The sequence below is a fragment of the Lutra lutra genome, chromosome 4, assembly GCF_902655055.1.
Source record: "Lutra lutra chromosome 4, mLutLut1.2, whole genome shotgun sequence".
Taxonomy (NCBI): Eukaryota; Metazoa; Chordata; class Mammalia; order Carnivora; family Mustelidae; genus Lutra; species Lutra lutra.
The window spans coordinates 71345714-71368259 of NC_062281.1; the positions used below are offsets into that span (position 1 = coordinate 71345714).

At 36.5% G+C, this 22546-nt stretch overlaps 1 protein-coding gene across 1 annotated transcript in view; it reads right to left on the reverse strand.

The window, feature by feature from the left end:
• NKAIN3 (sodium/potassium transporting ATPase interacting 3) overlaps positions 1–22546 on the reverse strand; it is a 653340-nt gene that overhangs the window by 294659 nt on the left and 336135 nt on the right. The window contains exon 3 of the mRNA XM_047724881.1: positions 1941–2078. Coding sequence (XP_047580837.1) covers positions 1941–2078 — 138 coding nt within the window. The remainder of the gene's footprint in view (positions 1–1940; positions 2079–22546) is intronic.

The following is a 22546-nucleotide window of genomic DNA, read 5'->3' on the forward strand; positions in this document are numbered from 1 at the left end:
TCATGGCCCTTTCACAATCTTTTCATCACCTCCTGAGACCCCGGGTCTGTATTTGATCACCAACATAGCCCACACTTAACACGATGCCAAACACATGGCAGAAACTTGATAAATAGTATTTGAATGAATACGTTAATGAAGAAAAGGAGGAAGAAAGTTAAGAAAGAAGGGAGGTAGATGCACCTGGCTGGTTCAGATGGAAGAGTGTGCAACTTGATCCCAGGGTCATGAGTTTGAGCCCCATATAGGATGTAAAGTTTACTTAAGTAAATATTTTTTTTTTTAAAGGGAGAGTAGGAAGGGGAGAAGGAAGGAAAGGAGGGAGAGAGGACAGACTGACTGTGAGATCCATGCTCGGTCAGGTGGTCAGCCAAGGATATTCTTAGATTTATCTTGCTAAGAGCTAGTGAAGTGTTTTAAGCCCGTGATTTAGGGAAAATGCAAAGGACATACTGGAAGGTAGGAAGGCTGAAAGCAGGCAGGAAGTCCATTTCCCGGAAAGAAAAGTGAGAAGCCTCAACCATAGCTGTGTGAGAGTGTGTAGAGCTAGTATTGTGGAGGGTACAACCAACAGGACCAGGTAATTGTCCTAATGTGTGCCAACAGCTTCATTCCAGAGAGGTCACTGGCTTTCCAGCTCCCTGGCATTTGGGGCTTCCGTGGAACACCAAAATCATAAAATATAAAGTCTGCGGTGAGTAAAAGTGCTGTGTTTACAGTAACAAACTAGAAAATAGAATCCAATATGATAGTTTGCTATTACGCATATTGAAGTGTTTTATGCTACAAATCCAACTGCATGAGACACCCTTCTAGCAGATTATACATGCCTTAGCAGAGGCTGGCTTTCAGAGAAGAAGAGTAAGGCAGAAATTGTTCAGTCCCCGCAGCTGGCTGTGTGATACCAAACTCTCTTAACACCCGGGCAGCCATTTTGAGTTCAGAGTCGGCTGTGGGTCACTTTGGTGATGTGGGGAAAGATACAAAAAACCGGTTGGAGATTCAAAATAGAGAATTAACATATTCACAGAAAAATGCATAGCTTTATTCTTTCCATAGTTGTGCCTGGATTAAATCAAAATTGAAAGAGGGCATATGTTTAAGTCTAGGGTTTTCTTCTAGTGAGGCTATGTCACCGCATTGCAAGAAAATACTAATTCTTCTGAACATGGTATATATATTTAGGCTTAATAAGTATTTTAGGTATGTTATTCTTAGTTACAATCACTTATATAGGCTTAATTCTCACAACTTTACACATGTAGCCTAAAACACTGCCTTCTTTTTAGAAAACTAATTACTGTGAATAACTCCCATTTAATTGTGGAACACAGTATACACGTCATTAAACTGTCCTGCAATGGAGAGTGTGCTGACCATGTTTGGTGTAGTTGGAGTATGGAATTAACATTTCAAATTTATCTTAACAAAATGGGACAAGTTCAATGATATAAAGTATGAAATACATTAGGGATGAGTACTAAATAACCTTCAGTGCAAGCATTTGTAATGCCCTAAATCATTTAAAATTAAGTTCTATTATTGTTATCAGTAAATAGTTATGGTTATGAAGGTTTGCTTTTTAGTGACATACATCACGGAAATGGCAGTTATGTCTCATCATGACATCCGGACCACAGCCAGACCTCCTACTCTATCCAAACCTTGTTTTGATTTTCCTTATGAAACTTGAATTCACCGTTACATGGTGTCTTGATCTATGTGTCTCATGTTCACACTCATGTTGCTTTGATCTCACTGTAAGCATTCACTGAGTCATTTTCCCACAGATTAGCATCTCCAAACAGAATTCAATACCTAAAGGCTTGAACAACAATGCCACATCATATCCAAGGGAATAACTTAACGATATTTCATTAACCTCCATTTAATAATTTTGTAGCACTTATTGCAAGATACAGGATAAAAATAAAACTTACCACCACAATATATCGAGGTCTGTACTGAATAGTTCCAAACAAACCCAATATGACGACTATTATATGTAGAAAATTTCCAAGAATTGGTGCCCACTGGAAGCCAAGGAAGTCAAAGATTTGCCTCTCCAAGGCTGAGAGCTGAAATAAAGCAAAGAGAGTCCATTAGCATCTAATCCAAGCATCATCACACCATTTTAATATTTATTTCATGCCTAGAGAAGGCTGCACAGTCAATTTCAATCACACTCATGGACATCATCATCACTAGAGTTGTGACACCCGTTTCATGTACTATTTTATGCAACTCCTCTCAGAAAATATGCTAAGATAACTTCGAGGTTATAAAGTACAAAGAGATTTTAAACCTATCTGGAGAGCTTGACATATGCTCCTTAAATCATTTTCACAGTAGAAAATCCAGGAAGATATTTTAGAGTATCATATTCTATGATATGAGTTCATCCATTTTTTTAAAAGATTTTTTTTTTAATTTGAAAGAGAGAGAGAGAGAGAGAGAGAGAGAGCGCATGCACGCTCATGAGGGAGGGGGTGGGCGGAGGGAGAAGCAGACTCTTCTTCTTCTGCTTCTCTCCCTCAAGAGGGATCTTGAGGGATCCAGATGTGGGACTCAATCCCAGGCTCTTAGATCATGACCTGAGCCAAAGGCAGCCACTTAACTAACTGAAACACCAAAACACCCTAAGTACATCATTTTTTAAAAGATTTTATTTATTTATTTATTTGAGAGAGAGAATGCGGGCACCCAGAAGAAGCGGGGAGGGCAGTGGGGGAGAGACAACAGACTTCCTACTGAGCGAGGAGCCTGATGTGACTTGATCCCAGGGTCCTGGTGAAGGCAGATGTTAATTGACTGAGCCACGCAGGCGCCCACCTAGTTCATCATTTTTTTTTTTTAAATAAAATGATTGGCTCAGTATAACACACTTGGAAAAATAACTACAGGCTTGAATGCTAGAAGTGGTATGATTTTGGAAAACAAGCAAACAAACAAACAAGCAAAATAAAACCCAAATCTCCCACTCATCCCTGTCTTCTTGTAAGAAATATAGATTACCAACTGTATTTGGTTTCTTTGCTTTCATTAGTCCATCATGGATGATAATGACTAACCACTTTTTCATAATGAAGCTTAGTGATTTATTTAGCTCTGGACTCATAGCTCCCATGTAAAACTAAATTAAATAATTCTTTTGGATCATATTTTATTGAGATCATATACTTATATGAGAATTCATCCTAGATTAGGCAAAATCCATTTTGAATAGAGAATTAAAAATTACGGGACCATTACAATTGTAGACATGCCACAGTTTATTACATTTGCATTATATACAATTACATTTTAATCAATTATACACTGTATTAAAACATACACTTAAATAATCTGTGTATGAATGATGAAACAGAAGAATTTCATAGAGTTCAGTGAATGCCAAAAATATCATTATCCTATTAAAATGATATTTATTGTATTGGATATCTAAAAATTTTATAGTTCCACCTGCTGTATTTGGACACTAATTTTATACCTTTCGGGCATTTTTCTAAATTTACTTTGATAAAATAGTAATTCTAATAAAATGATCCCACAAATAGCTATGTTGATGGCACTAGAAACTGCAGATTTGAAATGAAAATGGTACCCTAGGTATTTTTCTAGTTATGTGGCAGGTGTATGCCTGAATAGCTTTAATTTCCATGGACATAAAGAAATGTCCTCCATCCAGAAAGCTGAATTTACCTTGGTTAAAATTCACCTTCAGCAAGCTGTGGAGGAGAAGAGAAATGAGCAAATGCCTAAAGACAACCACACCAGAACCACATTCATTTCATGGGCATTTCCTGATCATCAAGTGATCTGTCACCATCCCTTGCTCGCACAAGTGAGAGGAAGCACAGAAATGGCTAAAACGCGAAATAATCAGAGGAAGGTAAGAAGCAGCACCATGTTTTCAATCCCCTGTTTGTTGTTCGTGACTCTAATTAGTTCCCTGGAACCCTCCCCTAAAAATGCAGCATTTTATTTATTGGCCCATCAGTGATGTAAATATGCAGTTTTTTTTTTTATGTCCAAACAGGATGGATGTGCTCAGATAAAAAAGAAAGCCTGAAGAGCAGCTGCAGGCAATTTATTCTGAAAAGCAACCCTATTTTAAAGCTGTTGCGCATCAGAAAAACCTTTAAAGTGAACTTTTCAAACAGAGAAAAATCCATTTTCTTTTCTGTCAGAAGATGCATGGACAGCATTCTCTTTTATGATATTAAAGAAAACACACGTAATGAAAGAGAAGCTGAATTAACACCACTTATTAGAAAATCTGCTTTCTTTCTTGAAGACACTATATCTATTAAGTTTGTTCTCTGATAACTTACTTAAAAATGGACTCAGGTGGCTTAAAATAAGAGCACAAATGAAAGGTCAGAAAAAATCTAAACAGGGAGGGGATCATATCGAGAATTAAAAGAAAGGGAGCTTTAACGACTATTAGAGCCAAGAAAAGTAGGTTTCAGTAGTTGACCCTGAACAACACGGGTTTGAACTGCACGGGTTCTTAGATGAGAATTTTTTTATAAGTACAGGATGGCACCGTAAGTGTATTTTCTCTTATGATTTTCTTAGTAACATTTTCTTTTCTCTAGCTTACATTATTATAAGAATACAATATATAATATGCAAAATATACAAAATATATGTTAATAGACTGTTTTCATTATTGTAAGCCTTCCAGTCAACAGTAGGCTATTGGTAGTTAAATTGTGGGGGAGTCGAGAGTTATATTTGGATTTTCAACTGTGAGAGGGGTTGGTGTTCCTAACCCTCCTGTTGTTCAAGGGTCAACTCTGTTGTATTTTAAAAAGTCAATTAACAACAAAAAGTCCATCCAAAGTAAACAAACCACCATTGTATTTTTTTTACTTGATTATTTGATCTAATTTCCATGTTAAGTTATTTTGTCATTTAGTTTATAGGCAAAGATCTTCTCTCTAAATGTCATAATCTCTAGAGACACCACTTCTTGCCTTAGAGCTTGACATTAATAATAATGACCCAGAGCCACTAAATGATGTTAAATGAGATCCAGGTTGCTTTGTTAACTCAGAAAGGATGAATTTATTTTAGAAATATCTCTGTCAGAATGGTTCTCATCAACAGAGCATGCCCGGGAGTGCACACTGGATGCATCTCTTCCCAAATCCATGGTCAGTGACCTCAAGTTGGGAACCTGACATCAACCATTATGGGAATATGTACAATATGGACATCGGTAAATGCTAAAAAGCAGGGTTTTGTTTGTTATAAGAATGTTAAATGTTACCTGTACACCACTGAATATAGCGCCTAGAAAACAGTGGTTCTGATCCAGAAAGGTAATGAAAGGAAATGATCAAATATACAACGCAGCATGAACAGAAGGTACCCAGCCCCGATGAGCACAGAAGCATGGATGGGCTCAAAGACAGTACTAGCAGAGATGGCACAGCAAAGAAGAGAATGACTGAGACGTTTGACGATTTTGAGATATCAATAAAGTAGAGAAATCAGGAAAATTTAAAGGACACTCCAGAGAAAGCAAAAAACCAACCAGTCACCAGTGTAAAACATGAAGCAGTGAGCTAAAGAACAATTAAATCCTTTCTAAGTGAACTGTAAAGAAGGTAAAACTCTAGAAGCTATAAGAATATGATGTAATAGGGTATGTTTCCTAATAAGATAAAAAGTAAATACAATCAGAATCTTAATCAAAGGAAGGAGAGGCAGGATGGAGGGAAAGAAGGAAGAGAGAGAGGGAGGGAGGGAGGGAAGAAAGAGGACCAAATCAGTGATGTAAGGAAAGCATGGTTAAAGATACAAAGCAAATTAGAATGGGGAGTTATTTTGAATGTAAATATGAAGAAGCCATTCAAACATTCTCCTTGAGTGGTAGAGGGATAGGACCATTGGAACTATAGGAGAGAAATGTAACCCTAGCTCATACTTGTGGCTGCATGAAAAATAGTCCATGCTCATTATAATGTAAATGTTGCTTAGTGGATTACAGCTTTCAGAATCAAATTGTAAGAAGTTTGGAAGTTTTCATTATGGTTATGGAACAAAATGAATGTGTGATTTGACTATATAAAGTATATTCAACAAAAGTTGGGAAAGGCTTAATATTCTGTATGTATGGCAATGGGAATGGAGTTGTGCTCTAAAATTCTTTTTGTAGGGTTAGGCATTTCCTTTCACCAATTGATATTGGTATGTGTGGTTAATGTGGGTTGCTTAAGTGCTCATAATTATGAATAATTGTGAAAATTAATTTATACTTAATTAAAAAGCTGTAAAAACTTTAGGTGACCAAACATTTCCCTGGGCATTTGCTTAGGCTGGGTCTACACAGTAAGCTTCTGCCCAAACAAAAGCTGGGTTAGAATGCTCATTCTTAAGGAGTGAGTACCCTTGGAGAGTCTACCTCCCAGTAAGAAATGTGAGCTGGCATTTGCTCCCATACCCCTTGGCCTTTTACCCTGCTCACTGGAGCAGACTCAATAAAAAAGATCAAAACAGGGTTTTTCATGTGGGCAGAATCATAAGAAAGCATTTGATCAAACCATACTTTCATAAAAGACTGTGAAATTAAAGCATATTATATGACTGATATACTCATCTGTTTAACCTCTTGCCTAGGGATTCATGCAGTCAGTACTTTATAGCCATGAAGGATCTTTCCTTAAAGTGGGAATTTAAAAGCTCTAATTAACTTTCCTATTAGCTAAATTGGTATCAGGCCATTTCAGGTAAGTTTTGAGTTACTAGAGTAGGTTTCTTTTTGTCCAGGAAATCGATGTAGCCCTTCGCTCCACCACCATCATCCTTGTTTCCTTTGCTCAAAAATCTCGTGGCTACTCAACTCCCAGAGGACTTTTCAAGCTTGGAGATGATAGTGTGCAACTCGAATGCTCACAGACCTGTCCAAGGCCAAATTATGGTCTTATATTTCAAGCTATACTTTGTGAATATTTCTTCATGGCTCTAAAAAAAGGATCAGGGGCGCCTAGGTGTCTCAGTGGGTTAAAGCCTCTGCCTTCGGCTCAGGCCATGATCCCAGGGTCCTGGGATCAAGCCCCGCATCAGGCTCTCTTCTCAGCAGGGAGCTTGCTTCCCTTCCTCTCTCTTGGCCTGCCTCTCTGCCTACCTGTGATCTCTGTCTGTCAAATAAATAAATAAAATCTTAAAAAAAAAAAAATAAATTAAAAAAAGGATCAATAGCATTTATAGCATGAGTCGGTTTCATAGACCCATGTCACAAAGAGTTCTAACAATTTAGAGATTTACCAATACGCTAAAGCAGGTGCGATTCCAGAGAAGTTTCGATGTATTTGTAGACTAACCAAGCCTTAGGAGGTACCCAAATTTCAGTGTTCCAAGAATTCTAGATATGGCCTGGCCTGCTTGTGATTTGGTTTATCCAGTAAAGACAGGAATAATGTTAAAGGCTTCACAATTTCTGCATGGTTTTGTTTTATCTTTGGTAGGGATAAATGGCAAAGATTATTCCATTGAATCCAGAAACCATTTAGGGAAATGAATAAAGTCAAATCATGTTTAATTTATCACCTCCTTTTCCTGTTGCTTGATTTTTACTGCCCTCTCCGATGGCTGAATAACCATTAGTGTTTACGTAGCTTGATGCAGTGGAACCATGAATGCTAGGGGATGTATGTTCCTTAATGCCAGGTGTCACTGTCTAAGTTGTTCCTCAAACTTACTTTACTAGACTTCTTGCAAACCTTCTTGCACCCAGAGGAAAGCTTCTTTTCAGAAAAACTCATTGAAGTAGTATTAAAATTCAAGACTTGCAATGTAGGTATTAGGATTTTGATGTAAATAAATAGAGTTTTAAGTCCACAGAAGTAGCTATAAAGCTCTACCAACAAGGGATAATGGAAAGGAAGGGATAAATATTTCCAGTACATATACTAGGATCCATATCATATCTCAGTACTATCCCATTTGAAATAAAAATATTATGAATAAGCCTTAATCTTTGCCTAGATAAAAACACTTTCATGTCAATAAGGAAAATTACTTGGGCTATGGGATACTTAATGATCAATAACAACACTCAGCACTTATGTAGCAGTTTGTATTTTCAAGTCACTCTACTAACCAGATTCAAGATACTCTGACTTTTTCAAGAAGAATTAATTGAGAGAGCCCTTGTAGTAGTTGTTTTTTCTAGAGTCCAGAGTACGCTTTGAATGGCAGGCATTACAAAAACCACATGATACCAGATCATATATGAAATGATTAATTAAGGTTATATGGAAAGATTGCAGAGACAAGCATAAAATAGTTTCAAAGTACTTTTCACCCAATCATTAGAATGTCATCCATGATTTCTTTTTAGATTCAGTTTTTTGATCCTAACCAATTATTTTTTCTTTTGTGTAATTCATTCATTTGTTCAGCGTGTACCATTTCACAATAGCTAGGACATAGGCAGGGTATAAGGATGAATGGCAGAATTCTTGGACTGGAGAAGCTAGTTCATACTCTGGTGGCAAAGAAAGACATAGATCGGGGCGCCTGGGTGGCTCAGTGGGTTAAGCCGCTGCCTTCGGCTCAGGTCATGATCCCAGGTCCTGGGTTCGAGCCCCACATTGGGCTTTCTGCTCGGCAGGGAGCCTGCTTCCTCCTCTCTGTCTGCCTCTCTGTTTACTTGTGATTTCTCTCTGTCAAATAAATAAATAAAATCTTTAAAAAAAAAAAAGAAAAAAAAAAAAGAAAGATATAGATCAAATAATTATAACAAAATACATACACTGTGGTACAGCAGTGTTCAAAGAGCTATAGGAACACGGAGAAAAGTGTTTTAACCTCTGCCTGGCATGACCAGAATGTTTAAGACACCCTTACAGAAGAGGTGGCTATTGAGCATGGTTCCCAAAGAATGGTCAAAATTTTTCATGCAAAGAAGAGTGGGGGCAATTAAATCAGCAAATAACAGGGGCACCTGGGTGGCTCAGTGGGTTAAGCCTCTGCCTTAGGCTCAGGTCATGATCCCAGGGTCCTGGGATCGAGCCCCACATCGGGCTCTCTGCTCGGCAGGGAGCCTGCTTCCTCCCTCTCTCTCTGCCTGCCTCTCTGCCTGCTTGTGATCTCTGTCTGTCAAATAAATAAATAAAATCTTTAAAAAAAATCAGCAAATAACAATGAAATACAATTAAAGAGCAATTAATTAAAACAATCAATTAAATAATTAAACAATTTATTAAATTAATTACAGAACAAGTAAAGCAAAAGGTACAGCAGAACATTACAAAGTGCCATAAAATGTCAATTTTATTTCCACTAAATTTAAGCCTACTTTCAGGAATTTATCTTAATTAGACAAGTCGAAAGATCATTGCACAGTGTTAGGTACATGGACTCTTGAAACAGACTGGCTGGTTTTAAATCCTGACTGTCACTTATTAACATGTGATCTTGGGCAATACATTTAAATTCTCTGTGTCATGGCTCCTTATCTGTAAAATGAGTTTATATATATATATATAAACTCATTCAGTCTACAAAAACACATGATAAAATAGATTCTATTATATATATATATAGATTCTATATATATGTATATGTATATGTGTATATATATATATATATATATATATATATATATGAGACACTTAAATCTGTGCCTGGTGCACATGTATACACACATATGTGTATGTAATATATATGTATGTGTGTGTGTGTGTGTGTATACACACATACATATTTGCTCATGTAAGGATATTCACAAAAGTGGTGTTCATAATGAAGGGGTTAGAAAACTAACTGTCCAATATTATGAGATATTAAAAGTGATTATAGATAAAGTGAACCACTACATATCCATACAAAATAATGTATATCAATATGTATTGATTTTTTTAAAAAACTAATCATAATATATTATGTAGGACAAAATCATGTGTACATATAATGACATTCTACTTGATAATGAGAAACATATCTAGACATTCAATCAACATATTTTGAGACCCTACTAAGTGTATTAAATCCTTGTGTTGCTATCCAGGTAAATCTGTGTATAGAAGCATACAACATTAAATCTACTTGCCTAAACTGTAACCGAATGGTAGGATCTTGGTCGTTTAAACATTATTGCTATTCAAGTTTTTCTAAAAATTTTATTCAACAAACATGGATTACTTGAGAGAAAGATTTCTCCCACCATCTCTCTCTCTCTCTCTCTCCAACTCTCTCTCTCTTCCCCTCTCATACTGTATGTGTGTGTGCCTTTCACCTTAATCCACACTATGAAATACATTTTACATAGACAGCATACATACTGAAACAAAACAATCAAGAAGCAATGTTTAATCTTATGCATGCCATAGTCTGTTCTATTCTATTGTATCTCATTAGCATTGCAAGTCTAGACCAACTAAATTGATTTCCAACCTACCAGTCGGTCAAGAGCTGTAGTCTGCTAAACACTGGTATAGAACACATGCCTCATCGGGGAAAATGACAAGCAAGGTGTGCCTAGCTAAAGAGTTTGTGATTTACCTTGTTCAGAAGCCATTAAAGGTTTTATCTCATGCATAAGAGTTTCATAAATAGTATTATACCTTAGAAAATCCCTCTGTCAGAGGTTTGGGAGTGTTTTAATCCCATTTTGTAAGGGGAATAAGGAGGTAATGGGGAAAGACTTGTATTGAAGGTAGGGCACATGATGGAAGGTATTACAATTTCCACATGAGAGAAAATGGAACCCTGAACTGAGTAACACAAGGGAAATCAGAACAGAGACAGTGTGGAAATATTCAAGAATGAGAATTTAAAGGCCACTCATATGTGAGAGGGGAAGGATAACTCAGGTCAACTTGGCTTACATCTTTGTTCTGACCAAAGAAAACTTGCTGGGTGGATGCTGTTAAAATCATTGAAAATAAAGAGAAAAATTACAGTTTTGAAGCTGATGTGCTTGAATTCCTTTCAAATCTTACACAGCGTTAGTTACATATTTCATCTGTGGGCTTTCCCTATCCTTTTTTTTTTTTTTTTCCAAAGATGGATTACAAACTAGTGTGGGTGGTCCATTGGTAGATGGCTCACCTCGATAATATGTCAAGGCAAGGAACTTTGCCACTGAACTCAATACAGGTAGGGAGACCCTTCTTCTCTGTCAATATGTGCATAAAAAGTCAATTTAGGTTAAGCCAAAAATTGTTTGAATAACTGAAATAATAGTAAGACCTGGGCAAAAAACATGCTCTAAGAAAACCTAAAGCCTACTAAAAATAACTTCTGGGTTACCTACTGTTAGGGACTATTTTAAACACCACTCGTCTTACATCAACTCAGTTAGCTTTGCTAAATATATAAAATTTCAAGCTCCATGGTTTAAATATAAGAAACGAGCTTCTTATAATTAAGTAAACTTTTAAAATGCTTTGGCAGCAAACATTTTAAAAGAATTCTTACATTTACCAATAGGTTCCTTTTTTAAAAAAATTTATTTATTTATTTGACAGACAGCGATCACAAGTAGGCAAAGAAGCAGGCAGAGGGAGAGGAGGAAGTAGACTCCCCGCTGAGAGAGAGCCCAACATGGGGCTCGATCCCAGGACCCTGGAATCATGACCCGAGCCTAACGCAGAGGCTTTAACCCACTGAGCCACCCAGATGCCCCAATAGGTTCTTTAAAAAAAAAAAAAAAAATTTATTTATCTGAGGAAGAGTGAGAGCAAGAGAGATCACAGAGGGAGAGGAAGAGGAAGAAGCAGACTCCCCACTTAGCAGGGAGACCGATGCGGTGCTCGATCCCAGGACTCTGAGATCATGAACTGAGCCAAAGGCAGATGCTTAACTGGCCACCCAGGTGCCCCTTTACCAATAGGTTTTTATCCAGACAGTGATTTTCACACTTGTTTTCTAGCACTGCAGACACTGATACAGATGCAAGACAAACCCATGTTGTGAAGAAACTAGGGGGAGGATACTCTCTCTCCTTCTTTCACAGGAAATCAATAATACTCTGTGTAAGGATTCCACAAAAATTAGGCAGAAGGGAATAATCTGTTAGTGTTTGTTCAAGGATGTCCCTTGACCTCCAGACAGTGTGATTTCATCATTTGATTCAGCTTCTAAGTATCCTTCCCCTGCCAGAAATTATCCCACAGCCTAACTCCTTCTTAGCCAGGCAGAAGCTGACCTTAAGAAATGCAGTTCCGGTCCATGAATAGCTCAAGCCAGGAATAAGGCAACTATTTTAGCAAAAGCCCAAAGTGTCAATTTGTTACAGAACAGTGATTGAAGATTGAATTTCAACCCTCCAGTGGAGCCATAATGGATCCAAGAACACTAAAGTTGAACCCCCTAGGCTGGGTGACCTATACAATCCCACAAACAGCTGGTGGGAACATGCCTGCCGTGGCATTTAAGACTCCCATGGAGGTTTTACTTAAATGGCAACCCAGCATGAGAAGACAGAAGAGAGGGTTATGGGCCAAAAGTTTCTTTAAGGGCCTTTTCACATTTTTATTTGCAGCAGAGACCACCTGCAAGAATGCCTTTAAAGAATTCCTTTAAAGTATACATTTTCAGCAAGAAGCAGATTTTTTCATTTAGGAGTGAAATTAAATGTTTCTTCTTTAGAAAATGATACAGGAGAAAAAAAAAAACCTGAACATGTCAAAGCATCAATGTTATAGAGAAGCTATTCTCATTTGAAAATTAGAGTGCACAGTTAACATTTAAGCAATAAAGTGTTGATGGTGTGAAAGTAGGTTGATGTCATCAACTGCTTCTTTTTCTTACTATGGTTCTCTTAGTCTTTCTCTTGCTGTCCTAAATGCACTAGGTAGCAGCTGCTTGAGTATCTTGTTGCTGTCCATATTCTGGGAAGGGGGCTGGTAGGGGGTGCAAACCATTGACGGTGGAACATGGTCTTGCTGGTAGAACTAGTGGAAACCTCAGACAATGTTTGAGGTATTTCTGAAGTAAACCTGCACTGTATTTTCTTCTTCACAGCTATCACTACCCAATAGCTGTGACCTAATTTGCTGAGATGGTCTTCATTAACTTGATACAGGTGTCTTTCATCTTCAAGGTTTCAAGGGGACAAACTGATTTAACCACACTCATACTTTTTGGACATTAAAGTGTTTCTCAAAGGATCAGTGAAGCTTGATTGGTCTCTTAGCGCCCAGTGTTTTAGACTGAGTGTACAAAAAGATGAAATACAACAGAACCTATCCTATGATCTGCCTTCTGGACCCCCTGTTAGTGACAGAGGTTGAGTTAGTGTTAATCTTATGAGCTCTGGTGCAGTTATGCCGATCATACAGAGATAGACTTTCAACATCTTGAGCTTTTATCTCAGTCCCACTCATTCCCTTGCTTCTACTGAGGATCCATATTTGTAAAGTTCTGTGTAGGGATAATGCTTTTCCCCACAATTTATATACAGTTAATATAATGATTGTTCCATGCTTAGCCTTCACATGTTAATAGTACAGAACATATTTGTGATCCTTTGACCTATGTCTCAAAGAGCTTTACATTTTAATATAAAAGAAGGACTATTGTTTTTACAAATCTACTTCTATTTCTGATAAAGTTAGGGGAAGAAGAGGGAGCTAATATTTGCCTATCACCTATTGTGTGATAAGATATTACATTTTGTATCATACACCTATAGTATAGCCTATGAAGAGGGCATTTTTGATTTCATTTTACACAGATTTAAAGGGCAAATAATACGCTCAAGAATCAACATGAGAGCCAAGCTCAGTCAGGCACCAGAGTCCAGAATTTTTACACCAGAGTATTGCCTTTCCCTGAAGGTTTACATTAATTCCTGTATGGCTTAAATATTTTAGAAAAAAATATATATACAGTTTGTAAAGTTTACAGACATCTTCTCATTCGTGCCTGCTTCATGAATTTATTTTCTGATCTGTGGTAACAAGGTTGTAAAAATAAATTCAATAATTTCTAGGAAGTAATTTAAAAAAAAACAGGTAAGATTTTCTCCTGCAGGAAGATGGAGGAGGCTTACTTTTCTCTATCATTCTGCTAAGTACATCTACAAACCTCACACATCACATTTTAAACAAATATAGGACTCCGAAAGGTAGAGAAAAGAAGGTAGAGCAGTTAACAACCTGAGGAATGATGAGGTAGATGGTGATTTCCCTGGGTTTTCTTTTTGCTCCCTATACTCCAGACTTGGTATTATAAAACTGGTAACTCAGAAATGTCAGTGGGTGCAGACAAAAAAGTCCTTCAAAACTTGTTCTCTCTAGCCCTGGGATTAGGAAAAGGGCCGTGCTAGCTCAGCAAGAGAGAAAACTTTTAGGCAATAACCACTCTACTTCAGTCAAACACCACCAAAAAAAAAGTGCAGCCACTCCCACAGTGATGCCAAGAAGCCTGAGTGAGGAGCCTATAATTCTGCCCTAGTGAAAATATAATAAGGCAAGGATGGTGTCAGATAAGTCCAAATAGAGAGTTGAGATTTTCATCCCTGCCAGCCAATAATGGGTGCTCCTTACCCTGGAGTGACTATGGTGACCATATGGGGAGCTAGAACTTCCACTCCTACCTGGCAGTGATGAGGCATCTCTCCCTTTGAAAACTAGTGGAGAGTTCATGTTTTCAACCATGCCCAGAGTTAATGAGGCTCTTCCCACAATGGTGCCAGCGGAGATGAAATTTCCATTCACACCTAGCAGTAAAGAGGTATTAGAGGAGTCTGAAAAGGAAATCTGTATTTCCACTCTACTTGAAGCCTACTACACCCTCTTCTCTTGCTAGAGCAGTGTCACAAAAAGACAGTTAAAATGGATGGTTTAAATAAGATCCAGAGTCTCATAACATAACATAAAGTTGTCCAGGTTTTAAAGTCACTGTACCAAGAATTAAGAAGATCCCAACCTTACTAGAAAAAGACAGATAATAGATGCCAACACCAATAACAGACAGATATGAAAATTATCTGACAAAGATTTTAAAGCAGCCATGACAAAAATGATTCAATAAGGAATTATAAGCATATTTGAAACAAATAAAAAATTAGAAAGTCTCAGCAAAAAATAGAAATCCTCAACCAAAGAGATCTAAAGAACAAAATGGAAATTTCAGGACTCAAAATGTAATAAGTAAAACAAAAAGCTCAGTGGATGGGGTCAACAACAGAAAGGAGGGGACAGAGGAAAGAAGCAATAGAATGGAAGCTAGAACAATAAAAATTATTCAACTTGAAAACCAGAGAGAAAACAAATTGAAAAAAGAAATGACCAGAGAGGCAAGGGCCTATGAAACTATAACAAAATATTTAACATTTCTCTCACTGGACTTCCAAATGGAGAAGACAAAAAGGGTGATACTAAAAAAACATCTGACGAAGTAATGGATGAAAACTTCCCAAAACTAGCAAGAGAAATAAACCTAGAGATTGAACAAATTTAGTGAACCTCTTTCAGAAAAAATCCAAAGAAATACATGACAAGATGCATCATAATTAAACTTCTGAAAACTAAAGACAGGTAGGTAAACTATCCTGACAGCACCCAGAGTAAAACAACACTTAAATTACAGGGGAAAATAATTTTAACTCATTGAACACCAGAAACTATGGAAACCAGAACAAAGGAGCACAATATTTTTCAAATACTGAAAGTAACTGTAAACTGAAAATTTCATACCCAGCAACAATATCCTTCAGGAATTTATGGAAATCAAGACATTCTCAGATTTAGAAGAATCAAGAAAATCTGTCATCAGCAGACTTACCCTAAAAAATTGGCTAAAAGAATCTCTCTAAACAGAAAGAAAACAATCAAAGAAAGAATCATGAAATGTCAGGAAAGAAGAAAGAACACAATAAGCAGAAATACCAGCAAATACAGTAGGCTTTCCTTCTTCTCTTGAACTTTCTGAAGTATATTTGATGACTGAAGCAAAATTTATAATATGGTTGTGGTTCCAAATATATGTGGAAGAAATATCTAAAATAATTATATTATTAAAGGGGTAGGGTAAAGAGAAAAAAAAAAAAAAGTCCCAAGGTTTTATACTTTACCTGAACTGGTAAAATGATGACACCAATAGACTGAGGTAAATTATGTCACTCCAAGAGAATCGACTAAAAAAGCTCTACATAGAGATATGTTAAAAGACACTATAGATAAATCAAAATTGAATTCTGAGAAATGTCCAACTAATGCACATGAAGTCAGGGAAAGAAAATAGAGAAATGAAAAAAAGTGAGAAACAAAATACAAAATAAAATGTTAGAATTCAATCCTTAATATATCAAGAATCACATTAAATTTAAATGGTCTAAATATATCAATCAAAAGATAGAAATTGACAAAGTGGATTAAGAAACATGACTCATCTGTATGTTATCAATAAAGAACTCACATAAAATAAATGACATAAATATAAAACTGGACTTTTAATTTCAATTCAACCTAAGAATCCTTGTCTTTTAAGTCAAGCATTTTGTCCAATTATATTTAGTGTGATTAATGCTATGTTTGTATCCCTTTTATTATCCTGGTTTTGTATTTATTTTTCTTGCCATTTCTAGGCTTCTTTTTCTACCTTTATTTTGGAATGATCATTTTTCCCCCTTTCTATTTTCTTCTCTTATTAGTTTCAAGTGCATGGACTTTACTTCTTTAAACAATTACACTAGACTTCTTAGCATATACATACATAGTTATCAATGTCTATAGTTAACCATTATCTTTCTCTTCTTCCTAAACAATAGACTGACCTTAGAACAATATAATTCTCCAAATAACAACTTTTATGTATAGTTTTCTCTTTTGACAGTATTCTTTTTATTTTATTCAGTCAGTGTTTGTATCCGATTTTTACACATATATAGCATCTTCCTCTTCATCAATTATTCTTGTCTCTAAGACTTTCTCTCTGGGAAAATTTTTTTTCTGAAAAATATATTTTCAGATTTGTTAAATGAGGATATCTTGGTGGTAAACTCCTTCCATTCTTTACTTGAAAGTGTATTTATTTCATTCAAATACTTAAAAACAATGTCAATTAAGTATATTTCACTTTCTGTCCATTAAAAAAATGTGCTGATCATAGTCGTGGTAGTAAGAAGTGAGCTAATTATTTTTCCTCTGAACACAATATCTCCTTCCTGCTCCACCAACAAATTTCAAAATCTATGTTCTTGAAGTTTGGTGATTGATTATAATGTATCTTTGTTTTGATGTCTTTTAATTTTTCTTTCTTGGTAATTTTTGGTTTTCCAGCATCTGAAGAAAGGTGTTTTTCATCAGTTCTGAAAACTTCTCAACTAAAGTTCTCTTCAAATATTTAACATTTGTCTTTTTCTGTTTCTCTTTTTTTCCTACCAGAACTCCATACAGGCACATAGAACTCATTACATCTTACTCTCTCTTCATCTTCTACATTTCCTAACACTTTTTCTTTCCTACTGCATTCTGTATAATATCCTCAAAAATATTTTCCCATTCATCATTTCCCCCATTATTTTGAATTTTCTAAACTTATCCATTGAGTTTTAAAAAATTAATATTACATTTTTTAATTTCTGTTAATTGTATATGTTCTTTTTGCTCTTTCCGTACATAAAACCTCTTTTACTTCTTTTGAGTATATTTATTTGTACTTATTTCATATTCTACCTCTGATATCTTTGTGGGCTTAATTCAGCTTATTTAATTCACTTTGCTTTTTCTGTTGCTTTACAGGTATGGTGCCTTGGTTCTCTGTATATTCTGAATTGTTGACTTTGAGTCTACTTCCTTGGAACTTTACCTGGGGGAAATTTTGTTATTTGTTCTGAAAGTAGATAATCTCCAAAAGGATTTTTATTTGCTTTTGGATTTTCACTTGTATTCGCCAGGTGACTTGAGACACTAATAGCCTACTACTACTTGAATTTAAATTCTTTGCTTATAGATTTTCTGGATCACCAAAGTGGTGTGAATTTAGCTTACAAATCCATGTGGAGACTAATCTATTTTATGAACATTCAGGAGAAAATTTTATTTTTTTCCATGTTATACCAGGATTGGAGGCAGACAATTTTATTTATTTTTGGGTAGGTGGGTTGGAGGGGCTTGGGTCTAGTACTCACCTTCACTTTGAAGCTTTAGCTGTTTGGGGTTCAGCTCTATGAAATGGTTCTTCCATTAAACTCCTAGCCTCAGTGGTTCTTTGAGATTTATCTCTTTTTCACTGTTCTTTCTTTGAGTCTTGGAAACTGAAGCTCAGGTTTAGAAAAACTTAGTTTCTTGTTAGTTCATTGATGGAATTAAAACATTTTTTAGATCTGACATTTAGGGACGCCTGGGTGGCTCAGTTGGTTAAGCCACTGCCTTCGGCTCAGGTCGTGATCTCGGGGTCCTGGGATTGAGTCCCTCATCAGGCTCCTTGCTTGGCAGGGAACCTGCTTCTCTCTATGCCTCTGCCTAGCACTCTGCCTGCTTGTGCACTCTCTTTCTCTCTCTCTGACAAATAAACAAATAAACTCTTTTAAAAAAATCTGACATTTACAGTTGTTTCTAATATCAGTGGTATTCAGTAAAATTATTCTACCCTATTGCCAGAAATATGTCTTCAAAGATGTTTCTGATCTCAAGTATTAAACTGCCTCTATTACATGTTCCTCTTATGGAATTATAGAGAAAAATGTCTTATTTCAAGGGAACAAAATTCCACTGATATATTTTATTAGGACATTACTGACATAGGTCATCTTTATGTTTTGAGACGAAGTGGAAAATTGCATTCATCTAGTTCTCCAGCAAGAGATGTTACTGTTTCATACTATACATTAGAACAAATAAAAGTAGAATTCTTCTTTTCTAATAGTGATTAAGATCTGATTTTTCATTATTAAGTTATGGGTTTTTAGAAACTCATGGATCAAACTGTGTGTTAAGCAGGAAAAAAATACTGCAGATTCATTCTCATTATGTAAACATTCGAGGGCAAAATTGTAGCATGAGATATAAGGCTTTAATAATCCAGGGCCTCGGTCAGCTTATGTTTTTATCAGGTAGCATACATACAAGGAATATAGCAGTGTTTGCACTCGTGGCTTATGATAAATATCTGTCAAATAATATTCTCTTCAGAGAAAGAAAAGAACCTTTTTTTTTCAGTGAAAATATTCATTGGGCAATCTTGCTTTAAATCATGATAGATGTAGTAAATAAAATGAGTATTTACATGAGTTGAATGAAATAAGGACAATGGTTTGACAGGTCAAGTGGTGGAGTTTATTTTTTTTGGCTTGGGCTGTAAGGGAAATAAAGAGACAAATAATATGAGGACTTTAATGGCATAATTCTGCATTATAAAATGGTGATAAAATGTGATAAAATGGTAATGGAAGTCTTCAAGCTATACACATGACATTCTTCCCTGAATTGTCGAATTCTATATAACCTTTACGTGGGAAGAGATTTGGGGATCTTATGTCTTTGTCTCCACCACAACCACCACCATCTGTTTTTCCTCTTCTAGCCATCTCTCCATGGTAACACATATTGATTTACCAGCATGATCGCAATTGTATGGCCAACTTTATGTAACCTTGTCCTGGCAACCATGAACCCTGCAATTTTCTCCTTCTATCTTTGCATTCAGAGTCACCTTCTGGTGGCTGCGTGGCTGCATTTTAGGTCACACCAAACAGAGGGGAGAGGTGGTGTTTTTTAGTCAAAGGTGCCTTTTATCCCAGCAGCCATCTCGCGGCCAGAACTTCTCCAGCGGTTCTTTTGTGGAAGTTGAAGCCTGACTGGCAACTCTAAGTGTACATACTTGTCAACAGCATTAACTGAGATTTTAACATAATCAAGCCAGACAAAAGAGAACAGGGTGGCTGGCATCAAGTTCAGAAATAGCATGTTTCCTTTTCCTTTGTTCCACATAGTGCCATTCAGGATACAGTTGAATGAGAACTAGATGCTTCTTTAATCACTGAATATTAACATCCATAATAACGGAAAATGCAAATGAACCTCTTATCAAGACTGGACTCTCATTCATCTTTATGGTTCAACTAAGAAGAGAATGCAGGTGTTGCACAACGACAGATCACCAATGCAAAGAAATCATTAAACTCTCTGGAGTCAGCATACTATTTTATTCTAATAGCTACTAGCTTAATCAAAATAAGTGTTCTTTAAATGAATGAGAAAAGAAAGGCATCCTTAGAAAGGGCATATTAGAACTGATGATGATATGTGAATGTAGCTTAAACAGTGTTCAACAAAGTCCTTACTCTTTATTTCCTCAATGATTGTATATCTGTTGCACCACAATATTTAGAACATGTTGAATTCAATAGTTACATGTTGAGTATGTGAATTATGTCCTGGGTCAAGGCATAAGAAACACAGTGGAAAGACCCACATCCTGAGCTGCTTTGGTATTTTGAACGTGGTAAGACTTGATTAAACACATTGGCAAAGAAATTCGATCAAAACTTCTTTTTTCCACCCAAACGGAGTAAAGGTAGAGCGAATGTTTCAAGAGAGTGGTGACTCAAGCCAAAGACGTAGGATCAAATAAAATATACATGGCCAGCAGGATCTCTGATGTAAGGTTTAGCTACCAATTTTTCAAGAGTAAGCATGTTTGACACATTTCCCATCTGACTTCTCCATGCAAAAGTCTTCTTGCAGAAAGTCCTACAACAGTGACTGGTTGGTTTTTACAGTGATATAGCCCTGTTGTCTCTGAATGCAACTCAAATTACAAACTCATTTCTAAAGGTCTCAAAACACCTGTTCGAACATAATAGCTTTTTGTCCTCTCTGACCTTTGAAGGCTGAGTGAAAAGTCTGCAAGTCAGAAGCTGACCCTTTTCCATCGCCACACACTCAAACAATATGATACTAATTTCTCTCATTTTTAAGGAGCCTTCCTTATTTTTTCTCTTTTATAATAATTGCTAAGGCACAGATAAGCCCTATTTTCACAGCTCCTTTTTTTTCCTCTTCATCAGTTGCACTGATATTTCAAACGAAGCTAGTTTGTGGCTAAGCAACAAGAACAACAAATATCGAAAACTCTCTGGTCGTAAAACTTTCTGTTCAAATTACAGAAGTCTTAACAAAAAGGACACTGAACTCAAGTGAAGTTGGGGAGCCTAGAGACTCAACTTTTGCCCTTGCCTTCTGTCAATTCATCCCATTACTCCCTACCCACCAGGGAAGAGCAGCACTTGAAAAATACTAAAGTAGATGATAAAATTTTATTCATACATTCCAGAGTAGCCAATACAACTTTTCTCTTCTTCAAATCATTATTCACTATGGGACTCTGCATCAACAATTCAATATAAAAATGTTTTCTTCTCTACTCTCTGTGTAGGACTAAGTATGTGGAAGAGTCCATTCAAGGCTTACAGTTAAATTGAGGAAATGGGCAAATAAATCACCCATACAAATACAGTCGAACAGTGGAGGGGAGGAAAAAGCAGCAAGATGACATCAGGACCCCAGCAGATCGATCTCCAAAGTGCTTTTGAGACTCGAGGGTCAAGATTTATAAACATAATAAGGACTTTACATTGTTCTCCCTGCCCCAACCAAAGACATGTTTCATTTGATCTTGTATATTCTCTCCCCTCCCCACTTCCGATAGAACGGCAATCCTGTTCTAAGAATATGTACAATCTTTTACAATGTATGGCACACCTAATTTTCTAGGAACACCAAAGTCTTTTTATCTGTATAAAATTCAAGACTCATTTGGCTCAGAGAAGTTTAATAAATATGACTTTTCCTTGAGCATCTTACTCTGTTCTTGTTTTTTTTTTTTTTTTTAATTATTTATTTGACAGAGAGCATAAGCAGGGCAAGCAACAGAGAGAGAGGGAGAAGCAGACTCCTTGCTGAACAGGGAGCCTGAGTGGGGCTCGATCCCAGGATCCCAGAATCATGACCCGAGCCAAAGGCAGATGCCTAACCGACTGAGCCACCCAGGCACTCCTTGAGCATCTTACTTTTTTGAAATCATTTTTACTCTCCATCTTTGGATAAATATTGTTTGAACATTTTTAACTGTGTTTCATTGTAGAGAATATTTCATATTCTAACTTCAATTCTGCCATTGTCAATGATGTTTTAGGAACTATCCTAGGCAATACCGAGATTTTTATTTTAAAGTTGAGAAATCATTATTTTCCTAAAAGGATTGAAAACTTAGTAGGAATGAAAAGTCAAGTCCCCAAATGACAAAGCAGGATGAGATAAATGACAGAAGAGAGGGATAAAATAAATGATGTCCAGGTTCAAAGGAGAAGATGGAATTATAGATTCTTGGGTGTTGTCCATATTTTTCAAAAGGAAAAGAGGAGATGGTATGAAAATAAAAAGGTAAACAAGTTTTTGGGTTTTTTTTTAAGATTTTATTTATTTATTTGACAGGCAGAGATCACAAGTAGGCAGAGAGGCAGGCAGAAAGCAAGGAGGAAGCAGGATCCCCGCTGAGCAGGGAGCCCGATGTGGGGCTCGATCCCAGGACCCTGGGGTCATGACCTGAGCTGAAGGCAGAGGCTTTAACCCACTAA